Source organism: Ambystoma mexicanum, chromosome 6q, assembly GCF_040938575.1.
Source record: "Ambystoma mexicanum isolate Mex_15411 chromosome 6q, UKY_AmexF1_1, whole genome shotgun sequence".
Classification (NCBI taxonomy): domain Eukaryota; kingdom Metazoa; phylum Chordata; class Amphibia; order Caudata; family Ambystomatidae; genus Ambystoma; species Ambystoma mexicanum.
In genome coordinates, this window is record NC_090937.1 from 1,457,346,604 (window position 1) to 1,457,363,264 (window position 16,661).

Consider the following 16,661-nt stretch of genomic DNA (forward strand, 5'->3'; position numbering starts at 1 on the left):
GTTGAGAGCTATGAAAATGCAGCATTTCTTCTGTGCCAGATTGTGCATTCCTGCCTGCCAGCTATGAAGACCTACTCATAGCTCTCAACTCACACGCTTTTGGCGGGTGTCACCCGCCTTGTAAATATCTGACTCACCCGCCAAGCCTCCTGCACGCCCATTCATTTCAATGGGCCTCTCACCCGCCAAAAATAAAATCGGGTGTTTTCACCCGCCTTTGTGACATAAATGGTTGAGAGCTATGCCTACTACAAAAAAACGGGACTACTGCAGTTTACATTGGAAACATAATCTTGAAAAAGAGGGAAAGAGCTCCAATTTCCAGGACAGTCCCAGCAAAACTGGGACCTATGGTCACCCAGGTAATACGTTCTCCATGTGTTCAATTCATAAAGACTGAGAAAACTTCAGAAGAATACATCTATGTACGAGTATTATAGCTACGACATACTTCTCTGAACTGACACGCCAACTTCATCCAGAAACAGAACAACATACCCTGTGCTTCCACCCACGTGCCGTCAGGATCTGACCGGAAGTGCGTAGCGGGTGACGCGAGGAACCGGAAAAGAGTGGCACTCGTTTGTTCTACCGCTTTCTCTCCCTCTCGGCAGACTTTGCATCATGAACGGGAAAATACGTTGCAATGTCTGTTTCGTCCAACCTGGAAACCACGACATCGCCAAGTATGCCCTCGCCAACTGCGGCCACGTGTTGTGCGAGTCCTGCTTGAGGAAGGGTAAGTGCTGGGCAGAGTCTGTATCAAAAGTGGCATAGAATAGTGAAAGAAGATTCAACGAATTATTATCATGTGATCTGTAATTAAACAGGGCTAAGAAGATGGATTAACCAATTATGAAGCGTCATACAAACACCTACGAATATAATCGCAAATATAAGCATGTTAATTTCGTTCAATATATTTTTTGCTAAATTGTTGCCAATGACAAAACACCAGCATATGAATACGGGAAGTGCGCTTTCAATCCAGTACATTGGCAGTGAGAGATTAATGTCTGGCTTCCTTAAAAAAAGGGATTATGAGAATATGAAATCACACCTAATTAATCTTCAGAGTACAGATTTGTAAGTAGACGTCTTGGAGGTGTTATGGGGTTTATTGGATGGTGTGTGGTTTATTGTTTCATAGTTGTTAGATGGGGGAATATCATTTGCAGCTATGGGCATTCACATTTTAAAGCTTTTGGCAAATCAAACTTCTCTTTTTTTATGCGATCGTCATGAGTTTCCTGATAAATGTTGCCCATGTCGACTAATAGTGTATTAAAAGCAGAGAAGTATCTTGGTTGTAATGACTTCTTTCATTGTAGCATTTGATAGTGACGTATTATTTATATAGCACGTTCGCCGAAGCCCTGTACATAGAATGTATGTACATAAAATACCCAACCGAAGTTGGCGATCATTTATCGATCTCATAAGGATGAAAGCCTGAGTTGGCCTTGAAAGGATTCAACATTGAGCACTGCAGTTCACACTCAGATCACAGATCAGCCAGCGATCAAACTGCGGATCTATTTTACTGGCATGCATTACCAATACGCAATTTAAGAGAGCAGGTAAAAGCAGAGCTCATGTTTCCCTTTGCTTGAGACGTTCACCCAGTCCTTTTATTTTTCTCTTTTATTCTGGGGTACACATGTTTTTTGTATTCTTTGCAATTTTAAATTTAGGAAAACTACAAGTCCCATAATTCCACGAACAAAACAAAACTTGATACATTTTCTCACGCATGGCATAGTTTTCAATTTCATTTAGTGAACCAGTGGAAAAACAGGATATATTGGATGCTGCAAAATACACGTAAGGCATCGAGACATATTAACCGAATCATTACACACAGCTTTGAAACTGGCATTGGCCGAGTGTGACTGGTATTGGCACTAGGTTAAAGCATCTGGCTATTGACACTTTTGTAAAATCAGACCATGTCAGTTGGCTATTAATGAGGGTAAACACTAAGATATTTGACATAGAAATATGGGACGCAAAAAGAATAACACGTAGACAGATTACAAAAGTCAGAAGGGAAGGATATCCCGAACCTCTTTTTGAGGCCAGAATGAGAAGAATAACAAGGGAGTTTACGTTTTGGCTGAATAGAAGAAGGTATACAGCCCTTAATGGGCAAAGGCAACAGATGTTCATTGTGCTCTGTAGCAACAATGTTAAATCATTCTGGCAGACCCTGTCCAAAGCCAAAGGAGACACTCAGGGTTTTTTTCATAAACCCTATAACTGAGTGTGAAGTGACAGAATATATTAAATCTAACTTTGTCACAGTAGCAGACAGTGGGACGATAATAAGACAAGAGGGGCGTTGACAACACCTAAATGGCGATAATATCCATATTGCTGTAATAAAACTAAAGGGATCTAGAGCCCCTGGGCCTAACAGGCTGTGCAATGCTGTTTTGAAAGCCGACTCAAGCGCTTAGGGACATGTGAGTATCCAATACGAAAAGGTGTCTAAAGAAAAAAAAGTCTGTTACTTGGCTAAGTGCTACCCTAGTGCCAATCTAGTCTGCCCGGAGAACTATACACTGTTATCACTACTTAACAACGTAACAAGCACACTGTTCAGTACATTTGTGCTGTACGCCTTGCAGAGCTAGGTGGATGAAAACTACATGCTGGATTTCATACAAACTGGTTTCGTCCAGGTTCTGCAACAACACACAATATTAGGTTTCTTGATACTATTATAGGTGAAGCAGCAATCAAGAGGAACCCTACACTTTATCTGATATGGGTCGACTTTAGCGCTGCTTTCGACACAGTGAACAAAGCTCGGCTGTGGCATAAGCTGCGCACATGGGGCTATCCCGAATGGTTATTGGAGGTATTGAGCCAACTGCATACAGGGAATATGCTCATGTGCGTTTGAATAATCTGGGTTCCAAAATGGCCCCAGCTTTAATAGGGGGGGTCAGACAAGGGTGTGTATTGGCACCACTGTTATTTTGTCTCTACCTGGCAGATTTGCCGTTAATGTTAATGGCGGGTGATGGTTGCCCTGTTAAGATAGGTTCCCATCACATCGTCAGCTTATTGTATGCAGACAATCTCGTCTTACTTGATCGCACAATTAGAGGTGTAAAAAACAAATTTAAAATACTGATAGAGGGGGCGTGACTTGGAGCCACGGCAGACGGGCTGGCTTTGTAAGAGCTCCCGACCGAGGCCACACAGCCACCATCAATGTCCCAATGAGAGCGCAGCTACCCGAACGAGAAGCACTGCATCCTTATGCGGAAGGGAAGGGGCACATCATGCTCGAATTGTGAGCCCCTTCGTCTAGAGGATCCCGAGGCTTCCAGGAACCCTCCGTGAGGCGGGAAGTGGCACCGGCCCCAACCCCAAAATCGTCGACGGCTCCGCGTAGGGCCTGCGCCAGTCGGCGGATGAATGCACCCCCAGGGCCATTGGACACCAGAGGCAGGCGACCAGCACCCGGAGGGCCCTCCGGCCAGAAACTCAGAGAGCTGCGGCTTCCTAGCCGCCGCTTCACCCAGCAGCGGTTGCTGTACCCGGCACCGTCCGTGTGGACTTCTCCCTGTCAAGGCTCCGGACAGCTGACCAGCCCGACAAGTAAGGCGGATCGGCCTGCGGCGCCCACTAACTCGCCCCAGCCGGGCCGTCCCCTGGGCCTTGCTCCAGAGAAGCCGCGGGGTGAAGGAATCCGAGGCAGCCCGCCTCCCCGGGGGGGACTGATCTCTCCGCTGTGGGACTGTGAGGAGTGGCAACACGAGCGCCACCCCCCCTCGCCATAGAGCTGGGTCTGGGACCGGAGGACCGTCCGAGGCAGAGGTGGCCCCCTCTGGACCTAGCACTAACCGGGCCCTCTGCCACCTGTGAGCCGCTGGCAGGGGTACATGCCGGGGGCTCTGTGGGCCTACCAGATGGACAAACCCGGACTCCAGCCTCCCCCCCGCCCTGATCACCGCCCCCCCCCTGGCACCTGCACCCACCGGCACGGGAACACCTGCACTTGCGACCATCACTGGAGACTGGACCCCCCCGCAGCGGAGCCTCTGGGGGCACTAAACTGGTCACACCCCCCCCACAAGAAATAATTCAGCAGGAGGAGCGGCGCCAGACAAACCCGGTCTCCAGCTTCCCTCACCGGCCCTGATCACCGTCCCCCCACTGGCACCTGCACCCCCTGGCGAGGGAACACCTGCATCTGCAACCATCACTGGGGACCAACCCCGCCGCATCGGAACCAACCCTCCGCCCATGACTCTCCCCATGTAACAGGCCACAACAAACAGCCCCCGCATCATACGCTTTCAAACCAGGTGGTGGGCAACGGCCGCTGCGTCACTAGCAATTCACCCCAGATAAACCCCTGCAGCGCCTGAGCCCACGCTGTGATGGAAGGTAAGGCGGCACCTGCTGTGCTGAGGGGTGGGGGGAAATACAAGCAGACTTTTGGAACTCTTCCCTGATAGGGGAACCACTGCAAGCAAACCGGACTCTGGGGTCGCCCTGGCAAGAACCCACGGTGCAGCCACGTCTCTGTCCAAGCGGAGGGTTCTCACCCCACCACAGGAAAGCAAAATATACAGCAGGGCTGAGAGCCGTCTGTCCAAACACATCGAAAAGCAACATCCCCCGGTGATCACATCGACCCGCCTCCAGAGGTGAGACTGGGCAGCCAGCGGCCCCAGAGTGCGACAGAAAGCAAGAACCCCCAAGGACCTAACCCTGCCCCCAAACGGCCCCTATCGATCCACCCTACAGCCGACATCTAACAAGGTGGTAATAAACAACCTGAAATGCAAACGCACGCCCACTGGGGCCCTACCAGACCTGGGTCTTCGCTGCGCATCACTATGTCTATGAACCCCAAGCCAACAAAGCAAACATTACAGCCTTGCTAACCACGCCAATGGCAGAGAAATCTAAAAAAGGGGAGCGCAACGAAGGTGCAACAGCAGGCTCCCCCCCAGAAACAGCCCTGGAACCGACAGCGCAAACAGTTACAAAAGCAGATCTTCAGGACCTCCTCGGAGCAATCACTAAGGAATACCAAAGGGGGACGGACGAAGTGAAAAGCAGAATTACATCCCTGGACAAAAGAGTGGGGGAAATCGAGGCTAGAACGGCAGAAATAGAAACACCATCTGCGAGCAAAACTTTGAAATTGGGGTAGGCTCGGACAGGATCACAGCTCTGGAGGCCAGGTGTGAGGCCCTTGAAGCCAAGCAGGAGGATGCAGAAAATAGATTGAGACGCAACAACATTCGCCTGAGGGGGATCCCTACTCGGTCTCCAATGACGACCTGGGCCTCTACGTGAAAGACCTGTTCTGCTTCATCATAACCCTCCCAGACGAGGCCCCCTGGAGCTTGACCGAGTATATAGGACCCGGGCGAGACAAAACTCCTCCTCTCCCCCAGATGTCCTGGCCCGTGTGCACTTCTTCCAAGTCAAGGAGGAGATAATGCGGGAGGCCAGAAGCTCAGCTTGAATTCAGTTCAGAGACGCTGCAATATCTCTGTACCAGGATCTGGCGACTACAACTTTGGCAAAACGGAAAGCCCTAAAGCCAATGGCAGAATGGCTCCGCGAGAAGAATAACATACTGGTGGAGCTTCCCCACGGCCCTGGCCTTCACCTGGGAGGGAAGATCACACCAGATCTCCTCCCCCAGAGAAGCAAAAAACTTCATGAACCCCGAGGCTGGGAACGAGGAATCCGGCAGAGCAGAGCCCGACCCCGGGGATGCCAGGCGAGAACCCTTGAACTCATGGTCCCGAGTTGAGAGCCGCCGCAGAGTATGTGGGCCTGCCCCCAAGAACAAGAAGACGAACATTCGGTAAGATGAGCCACCGCACAACTCAAGGACCCCACAAGGACAACCCCAGAGAACTACAGAAACAGGAACTCTAACCCAATAGAACTCAAACCCTACACTGCTGGGTAAATCTTTAGCTACACTGGAAAAATAAGAGGCGTGGTCACCTCCTACCTAGTTGGCTGTGTTGGGCCGGCAACAGGCCTCGTTGGTCGAAGGATGGACCGTAAGACCACGTTTTTGTTTAAAGCTGGAGAATGGAGTCGTGGGGACGGGAAACTTCTTCAAAGGGATCGAGAACCCCAGAAATCCAAGCTAAGCTACGAGACACAAGCATCGGGGGGCTTGCCCCTATTGGCAACTTTACTCTACCCATATGGCTACGCCAGATAGGGAAATCACCATGTTGACTTGGAACGTGCAAGGCCTAAACGCCCCGGACAAGAAGAAATCGGTGGAACGAAAACTCTCCCATCATCAGCGGACATCGTCTGTCTACAAGAAACACACCTATTAGCTGCCGATATCTTTCCTCTGCTAACCAAAACGCTACTTCGCCTCCTCCGGCCAATAAAAGAGAGGGGTGGCCATTCTCCTCAGCCGTGACCTGCCATTGACTCAGGTCACAATCAAATAAGGATCCAGATGGTTGTTACCTACGCTTTATCCGCAATCTGCTACTAGTGGTGGCAGCATTCTCGAAGGGTCAACTTCTAATAGGCAGAGACTTCAACCTAACACCAGACCCTGACCTGGACAAAACACACCCTCCAACTAGGGAGGATTACACCAAAGCACTGGCCATGGCGGAGATCTTGCGGGAAACCGGAATCATAGACGCCTGGAGACTCTTCAACACGAAGGAAAGGGACGACTCATTCTTCTCGCACGTCCACAGAGGCCACTCACGAATCAAGCTGCTACTGACCTCCAGCGAGCTCTTCCCCTGCATAGAGGACATCCAGATCAGCCTGAGAGCCAATCGTTATGCACCTGCGGACCCTGGGGATGCCAGAAGCGCCGAGATGGACCTGGAAACTACAAGACAAGACCTTGGCGGACGTCGCTTGTAGAACGGAAATAGCCAAGGCACTTACAAACTACTTTGCGGAGAACTCGACCAATGACACTTCAAAGGCAATCATCTGGGATGCCGTGAAACCGGTTATCCGCATGGTAGCGATCAATCAACTGCACAGCGAGGCTCAAGAGACTCAACCAGCTACACCAAGACAAACTGGAGAAAAGGGTCAAGGAATTGGAGGATACCTTCAAAAAGCACCAAGCCAAGGCTACCGGCCGGGATCTCAAGAGAGCGAAATCTGAATTAGAAATGCACCTGGCGGAGCGCTCAGCCAAGGCCCTGTCCTACACAAAGCAATTCTATTACCTAAACAGCAACAAAGCAAACCGCCTCCTCGTGCACAAGCTGAAAAAAGTACACACACGGAATAACATCCAATGCCTGGCAGATCCGAACGGCAACCTACGCTATGCAAAGCCGGAAATTCTCAAACTCATGGCACAACATCACAGAGAAACCATGTCCGGACCCCCAACATCCAAACTGGCGCAGCTGAGCCTCCTGGCACCCGCCCAGGGAGCGCCGCCACACCTCCAACTGGAAGTACTGGAACGCCCAATCACAGCGGAGGAAGTAGGTGAAACGATCCGCACACTGAAAAACTCAGCTCCAGTCCGGACGGCTTTACTGCCCAGTTTTACAAGAAATACACCAACATCCTGTCCCCCCAGCTAGCAACTCTATTCAACTCCTTCGTCGAGACGGGCTCCACATCCCCGTCAATGGAAGAATCAGTGACAATCCTCATTCCAAAGCCAGGGAAAGACCGGGCCCAATGCACCTCATACAGACCCATCACCCTGCTAAACAACGACGCCAAGCTGTTTGCAAAGATCCTGGCGAATAGACTAGCACCGACTCTCCCAAGCATAATTCACCCAGACCAAACTGGTTTCATCCGGCACCGCAGCACACACGACAACATCAGGCGACCAATCAACATAATCGAGTCAGCTCATAGAATGGGGTCGGAATTGGTAATCATGGCACTCGACGCAAATAAAGCCTTTGATATGCTGGACTGGGGCTACATCAAGGAAACACTGAGCCATTATAAATTCGGCCCAAACTTCTCCAAATGGATCCTATCTAATTACCAACACCCCTCCACACACCTACAAATACCTCAGAGTGAATGGGAGCAAGTCTGAGAGAATCATCATCACAAGAGGCACTAGGCAGGGCTGCCCCTTATCCCCCTCATATTTGCTCTCTTGATGGAACCCTTCGCAGACAGAATACGAGTGAACCCGGCGATCCACAGCCTCTCGGTCGGCGGAGAATCCTACAAAGTAGCCCTTTACACAGATGACGTACTCTTGACAGCCACTCAACCAGAAGTATCCATGCAAGCAATCTGGCAGGAATTAGAAAAGTTCAAAGAAGCAGCAGGATTTCAGGTAAACTTCACAAAATCAGCCGTAATGAGTATCAACTTACAGAAGAAACGCAAGGCTTCCCTGTGGGCCAAATACCCGATCCCATGGGCAAAGCAGCACCTCACCTATCTGGGAGTCCAAGTGCCAAATAAAACGGAAAGAACCTACAAATCAAATTTCCGCCCACTATTCACAGAACTCCGAAAGGACCTAGCCAGATGGCAAAAGCAGGAAATCTCTTGGTTCGGAAGGATCACCGCCGTAAAAATGAACTTAATCCCAAGATTACTATGTCACTGCCTGGCCCTCCTAGTAACGGTCCAAAAGAAAGTCATCCAAAAGCGACAGGCAGACCTCCTAAAATACGTCTGGTAAGGAAAGAGGCCGCGGATACCAAGGCGCATCATGCATCATGCTCAGAGGCACCGCGTTGGGCGGCCTATGGGTCCCAGACGTCGACAGATACTGCCTCACAGCCCAGCTATCCCATGCCTTTGCATGGAAACTGCAGGACCCCCAACCTCGGTGGCTAACACTGGAGGACAACTGGTGCCAGTCGCCGATAGAATGCCTACCACACATCAGAAGCCCCGACTACCCCACCAACGAGGAGCCACTGACAGCGACAAGAAATACGGTGACGAGCTGGAAGAAATCAGCCCGCCAATGGAACCGCAGAACCACGATAGGCCTGCTCACCCCCATCTGGGACAACCCGGACTTCTCCCCAGGCATTACCCCGAACAGCTTCAACAAGTGGAAAACGGGAGGACTGCTTGTCATTGCGGACTACTTCGAAAACAGTATTCCGCTGAACTTTGAAGCCTGCAAGACTAAATTTCAGGTCCCAGAAACGGAAAGGTTCAGATACGCACAGTTTAGGCACTTGCTGTCAAGCGAAGAAGTCAAGCAAGGCGGAAGTAGAGAACTGTCAGACCTAGAAAAAACTCTCACTGCCACCCCCCCCCCAAAGGCAAGGTGGCCACCCTGTACAGACTGCTAGATAAAACGGACCCAAACAAGAAAGAGCCCTACATGATAAAATGGGAAAAGGACATAGGCAGAGAGATCGGCTCGGCGGAATGGGACTGTATCTGGTCCCGTGCACACAAAAGCTCCAAATGTACAACCAACAAGGAAGGAGCCTTCAGGGTGTGTTACAGATGGTATCGAACCCCAGAGATTCTCAACAAATGCAACCCCTCAATCCCATTACACTGCTGGAGAGGATGCTCAGACAAAGGCACGCTATACCATCTACTGTGGGCCTGCCCTAAAGCGGCCCAATTCTGGCGGAATGTCCTCGACCAAATCAAACTAATCACAGGCCTCACAATCCCGTGGGACCCTGAAGTAGTCATGCTGGGGGCAACAGGCGAAGGACAATTCCTGCTAACTGGTCGCCTAGCGGATCTCTGTTCGCACCTACTAACGGCAGCAAAAATAATAATCGCCAGGCTATGGAAACACCCTGAGGGCCCATCAATCCCAATGTGGTGGACCAAATGCTGGGAGATAGTGGCATCAGAAAAAATCACGGCCGTGCGCTTCGACAACAGAAGCAAATTCCATCAAATCTGGGCCCCATTCCTAGACTACACGCAGCAATTCCCGGGAGTGGCAAGGCAGCCCCCAACCTGGCGATGGATACGGAAACTCGACTAAGGTCACCCGACGGAGGCGAAACGGAGGCACACTCCTGAGACCAAGCCGGAGCCCAATACTGACAAACCTCCCACTCCCTAGCCACAAAATGAACTCAGGCCTAGGGTACGGCCCACCGCCCCAAGATATTGCAGCAAAAAAGAGACTCCCGATACACCTTATTGTGAAAACTGATGTTCCCTGTGTCTCCCCCTCCTCCCACTGTTTCCTTTTGGGACTTCAGTTCTACTGTTTTGCCAGTTTTGTTGAAACAAAGCTTCAATGTCACCTTAGATCCGATGTCCTGTCGGAAGCTGTATGTTTCTCTTCCATTTTGTGCTATTCTTTATTCTTACAAAAACAGTAAAAAGAAGTATTGAAAAAAAAAATACTGATAGAATACGCCAAGTTGAATGACTTAGTCATTAATATGAGTAAAACTGAAATGATGGCTGGTTTCTGGCAGTAAGATAGCCAGGGTTTGTCTGCAGATGGACTCACAGAATGTTGAGTATGTCGATAGTTACCGATTCCTGGGGGTAGAGCTGAGAGCTGACAGTGACTACGCAGCCATTGAGGACTGCAAAAAAAGAAAGGCCAGATAACTGACCTGTCTTATCAATAGATTTGCTAAACAAACAGCTGGAAACTCTTTAGAAGGTATACTAAAGTTGTACAAACAGAGATTTTCTCCAACTGTTCTGTATGGGCTAGAAGCACTTGCTATGAGCTTGGCTGAATGTGGTGGAGGGTCAATTTCGGAGGATGTTACTAAACTTGCCTCCCACCACGCCAATGACATATCTACGATTAGAACTGGGTCTGGTCTCCTTTTTGAGCCAAGTACATATTCGAAGGGGCATGCTCTATATTAAATCTAGAAGATCGCCAACCTGCCAATTACTGCAGCGCGTTGGCTCGACGTACCTAACCTAACCATAAGAAATACATTGAATGAGAAATGCTTTTCCAACATTGAGTGGACACCCTTCTTTGAGAGTGGCACTAAGTTTGAGGACTTGCAAAGGATGCTATGGCATTTTTAAGGTGTCTTGATCCCCGGTTTTGGAAGAGAGGGCATAGGGCAAGGAAAGCTAATAGGACAAGAGGGCAAGGCAGGTGAGAATCCTGAGATGTTGCAGGCTGCACGCCAGAAGTACCTTAGTCAAAAATGTTGGTATGTTTTCAGGTGATCTGTGGTGATGACAACTGGGTGTCTGTTTATCTGGATTGGATAATCCAAGATCGATTGGCCAGCAACTATGGAATATCTGGAGAACTACTGGTCTGGGACAATGGGGTTTGGATGGCATGTGATAGAGTGTAGTGCAGGGTGAGCTGCAATGTTTAATGAGGTGTTGTGTGTACTAATAAGTGTAAGGCTGCAGTGTGGTGAGGGTTTGTGTATGTAGTGTAAAGAGGTAAGAGATTTAAAGGTGAGTAGGTTAGTTATGAGGGGAGGTAAGTTGGGAGGCTTTGGAGGGGTCCTAGGTCCATGGATGGTGGCCTAGACAACCCTGGCAAACTTGTAATCTTAGGTCGGGCAAAAAGAGGGAGGACATGCATTGCGAGTATTAATCAGCACAGCTGGATTCTCGCTGTCAATGGCTCTGTTTTATGATGATTTATGTGTTTGAGAATGTGAAGTATATGATCCTTGAAGAGGAGGGTCCTGATTTCTTTTCTGATTTGCATTAGTGTGGTGTTAATTCTGATGTTGAGGGTTACAGTTTCCACACTCTGGGAATGTAGAACGAGAATCAGGGTTCGAAAATAGGATTTGTTGTCCAGGAGCAAAAACAGCACCTGGGTATCAGTCATCACCCCTAAGGAGGAGCTACCTCTGGGGAACCAGGAGCTAGTACATAGCATGCAACAAATGTAGATTGTTCTCAAGACGCAAACTGGAACTTTCTTTCTATTATATATTATCCAATATGCTTTAAATGCCCCTGAAGCATGCCCTTTATTTCTCTTTTATACACACTCCCAAACCTACACATTCAGAATCACATAGCTATGTTTATATTGTACCACTTAACTGGGGTGTCACAAATAGCACCTGGTAGCTGTTGGATTCAGGCTAACCACGCTCCCCTTGGCTATTACCAGGAGATAAATAGCCCCCAGCTCTAAAACCTTGGACAATAGTTGTTTCCTGTTTGTTTGAAGAAATTGTTTACATTTTTGCCGCTTTTCTCTGGCCTGCTTGGCTAACTGCCACAATCGTGACTTTAGTTGTTAGGTTATATGGAGCGTGCGCGGGGACAGCTTTGTATATGACACAGTTGCCTTTGAAACTGATTTATTATTGTAGGGATAGCCAATGAGAGCCAATTAATGTGGTCATATATGTGGTGACGAGGCATGTGAGATGCCTCTCATAGATGCTTGGACAATAAATAGGCAGATGAACAGGACACTGCATCCACCCAGTCAAGATGGTACCAGGATCTGGACTGTGGATCAAAGGCTGGTGTCTGATAGCAAGAGCTTGATTTTTTGCAGGATATATAGCATGTCATGCTGTCCGCTTTTCTGCACAGGATATAACTTTATGGTAAAGAAATCAGTCATATGTTGAGGTTACAAAGCTTATTAGACAATGCAAGATGTTGCAACAATGCTTCTCTTAGGAGATTGTGATGAGAATATAAGCAAATGATAGCAGGAATTATAGCAAAATACTAAACATCGAGGCGTGGATCAGGGCGAGGCACGTCTTAAATTGGTGGAGGTTTTTGATGGATGACATTTTCAGTTAAAGTTGTATATCATCTGCACATTGGTAGATGTGAATAGCAATTTGGCTATGGTTGTTGTGGTTGGTGAGGATGTTTCATAAAGGCTCATGTAGAGTTTGAAGGCCAGGGGTGGGAGCATGGATCCTTGAGGAATCCACAAGTGACAGGTAGGAGGGGTGATCTGTAGTTATCCATCGGGACAGACTGGTGTCGGTTTACTAGGTAGGAGGCAAACCAGTAGAGTACACTCTCCCTAATGCATATACAGTTGAGCAGTATGTTGATGAAAGCATTATGGCCTACTGTGTTGAAGGCGGGTGACATTGAGGAGTACCATTGAATCATCCTCTATTTGGATAGTGGCTCTCTGTGCTGCATCTGTAGCTCAATCCTGATCGCTAGTACTTTAAGAGGCTTTTGGCACCAATGTTTGCTTGACGTTGGGTAGCTAGCACCTTAATAAGCATCTTGGAGATGTTTGATGGTGCAGTAGTTGGTGGCTATCATGATCCTGCATTGGTTTATTGAGCAGAGCGAGGTTTTGTCGGGTTTTGAGAGTGTTTGGTTAGTGCCTTTGAGTCAGGGATGTGTTGATGACTTTCTGGATGGGGTGAAGGGCTTCCGTCGAGAGTGTATTGGAGATGGACGCTAGCAAGGTGTCATTTGTGTAGGATGTTCCTTTGAGGAATACCAGTGTCTTTGACAGGTCTTCAATGGACAGTGTTTCAAAGGGCCTCGTTTTGTTTTGTGTTATTGGGTAAGCAAGGCTTTGTCTTTATTGGTGTAAGGGTAAATGTTTTGGCAGATGTCACTGAGCTTAACATAGAAGTTGTTCAGGCATGCAGATTTCTTGAGGAAGTGTGGCAATTCTGGGTCGGGAAAGAAGATGACTTACTGCCTCATTGCCTTCATGCAAGCCTTAATTTTCTTGTTGCTTTCAGCCATGTTCTGGTAGTTGAATGCTTTTGTTGTGGTGATCATTTGTCTGCTGTTAGTCTTAAATTCTTTAAATTGGGTTAGGTCAGGATGAGTAAATTCTCTGCCACACCAGGGCTTAGTATGGTGTTTAAAGAAAAATGGGATATGGGGCGGTAATGTCAATATGCTTGCAGGGCTTTGGAATAGACATGTGGTTCAGTTTAGATATGCAAGTTAAGCACTTATAGTGTGCCCCACATTGCTTCTTGTTTTACAGTTTCTAGATGGATACATTTTCCCAGCAACAGTCAGGCAGATTAGATGGTGGCAGCCTGGGATTATTCGAGAAGCTTCGAGTGTCAACAAGACCTTTGGGGCTGGTTATCCCTAGAGAGAGGGGGAATAAGGGCTAAATCAGAGGGATTGGAGGAAGGAAGATTTTCTGTTGCTGGAATAGGTAGGGGGCTTTGAGTCTGCGCATTCGTGAGCCCTCTATCTGGTAGGTTCAGGGTGGAGCCCCCCATACATACCTTCCCTGACAACAAATCATTGCCTGAGCCTCTGGGAAACAAGAGAACAATTGAGTTTGTTCTCTGGAAGGATTGGCGATCATGGAGTTCATGTGAATGTCTGCAGGGCGGGATAAACAACACATGACCTTTCTTTAGTTGCACTGGCTGAACAACTGCACATGAAGAATAGATGGGAAGGGAGGTACTGGGAGAGGCAAAAAGAGCTGGCAACAGCAGGCCATTATTGATAGGTGTGGAGGGGAAAGGTCATGTGATAAGGCCATGTGAAAATGATCAACATGGAGCATCTGAGCAATTACAAACAAAACGAATATCTGGAAGTCTGGTTGAGAGGGAGGGCAGAGGCCAGGCCTGTGTAGCATGAAGACAAATTAGCCTATGTAATGAACTTCTGCTTCATGCGCTGTTGTAAGTACCTGGACTAGTGATATCCAAAGAATACGAGGTGGAATTACTGAGGTAGGCAGCTGGAGTCCATGTAGATTTGCACTGAATGGATTCTATTCCTGTGGGAGGAATCAAACTCTGTGAGGCACTATGCATTAATGCTCATGTAGTCCTGTCAGGGCTTTTTTGTATTTTAATTAATTTTTAGATTTTTTTTTTTTACAACAACAAATATAACATACAAACACACATAACATAACTGCCATTTTGGCACTTCTCGTGTATTTCCGTTATGTATCTACTGTCCTGGAGCGATCCAGCGACCTTGCCATCTATGTCTGGTGTTTTCGTTGTGGGCAGTCTCGGAATCTTCCGCTTATACTGTCGTCTGCTTGGGGGCTTTGTGCGCAGCCTTCCTTCATTCAATTATTGTTCCTCTGTTCTCCCCGGGTCTTCTCTGTCTCCCTCCCCTCCTTGGTCGAATAGGTCCTGCATCAGGCAGTTGCATGTAGTTATTTTCCGCGCCGTTTCTCCTTCCCATCTCTGCACCGCTCCTATCCACACTGCGGTTTCTGCTAGTGCCCACTTCTGGAGATCAGACCACCATGATTCTATGTTTGGGCCTTCCCTTGACTTCCATGCTATTGTTATCCTCCTTTTGGTCAATATACATATTAAGTCCTTCATTTTCGCTAGGTGCATCTTATGTCTGCCACCTCTCGGGGTACTAAGCTTGTATCTGGAGTCCACTTTCTGCTATTTTGACTCTGATTTTCTCCCAAAAGATCTGTATCACGGGACAGGTCCAAAACATGTGCACCATGTCTGCTTCGTCAGCTGAACAGCGGGTGCACTTATTGGGGCCTCCCAGCTTCATCATGTTCATCCTCTTGGGTGTAAGGTATGCCCTGTGTGTTGTGTATAGCTGTGCTTGTCTGAACCTTGCGTTCCTGGACACTCTTTTTGGGTATCTTAACACCCTGGTCCATTCTTGATCGCTGAAGGGCCTCTGGAGTGCCTCTTCCCAGTGCTGTCTTATGTGTAGCCCCTGCAAATTGTCAGACTTTAACAGCTGTTCGTATAACCTGAAGGTTGTGTGTGTCTGATATATCATACCATGCATCCAGTGTTCCTGTTGCGTCTTCTTGGTCTGTCCATTCTGGCCATCTCTTCTTAATTTTCAGTATTATGCTGTTGTATAGGATGAATTGGCCTTCATGTATATCATGTTCTTCTACTATCTCTTGGAAGTCCACCCACCTTTCCTCTCTCCTCAAATCCCCAATGTGTGCTACGCCTTTGGCTTCCACTGAGCTCGATATATTGCTAGTGTTTGAGTCCATGCCCATGAGACCCGCAAGTGGGATTTGTGCCGAACAAGGATCTTTCATCCCTTGAAGTCTCCACGCTCTGTTCCATAGCCCCATTGCGAGATTAAGCAAGTTCGGTAGGGTCTTGAGCAGGGATTTATCGAGCCATGGCATTTCCCTTAGGTAGTATAGTTTCAGTGCTGGCTGGAAAATGATTGTGTCTATTGTTTTGTCCTCTCCCAGCCATTTGACTACAAATTGCAGCTGCCCCGCTAAATAGTACTTTTCAAAATCCGGTAGTGTGATGCCTCCTTCTTCGTAGTCTCTCTGTAGGGTCTTCATTGCGATCATGCTTCTCTCCCCCTCCCCATAAAAAATTCTGTGCTATTGCTTAATTTGGTAAAAAAAAGGCCTTGGGTATGGTGTGTGGAATGTTTGTGAAATAATATAGCAGGCGTGGGAGTACCACCATCTTCAGGAGGGCCGCTCTTCCCATCATCCCCAGCGGAAGTGTTCCCCAGAAAGCCATGGCCTTTTGTGTTTTTTCAAGGGCCGCCTGTGTGTTAGATTGGTGTGAGTCTGCAGTTTCATGATGTATCTCTATTCCCAAGTATCGAAAGGAGCGTGGTGCCCATGTTAGACCCAAGTCTGGAAGGCTTGCCAGGGGGACTCGCTTTAAATTCGCTAGGGGGAAGATCAGGGACTTCTCTTTATTGATTGCTATTACCGAGAGTCTGGTCTACGCCTCGATCGCTTCTAAGAGGCAGGGTAGGCTAATGCGCGGGTTCTCTACAAAGAACAGCATGCCATCTGCATATAACAAAATTTGATGCAGCAC

At 48.3% G+C, this 16,661-nt stretch overlaps 1 protein-coding gene across 1 annotated transcript in view; it reads left to right on the plus strand.

The window, feature by feature from the left end:
* Positions 1–597: 597 nt before the first annotated feature.
* Positions 598–16,661, plus strand: part of RNF212 (ring finger protein 212) — a 54,785-nt gene continuing 38,721 nt past the window's right edge. The window contains exon 1 of the mRNA XM_069630229.1: positions 598–739. Within this exon, the coding sequence (XP_069486330.1) occupies positions 625–739 (115 nt within the window). The 5' untranslated portion in view covers positions 598–624. The remainder of the gene's footprint in view (positions 740–16,661) is intronic.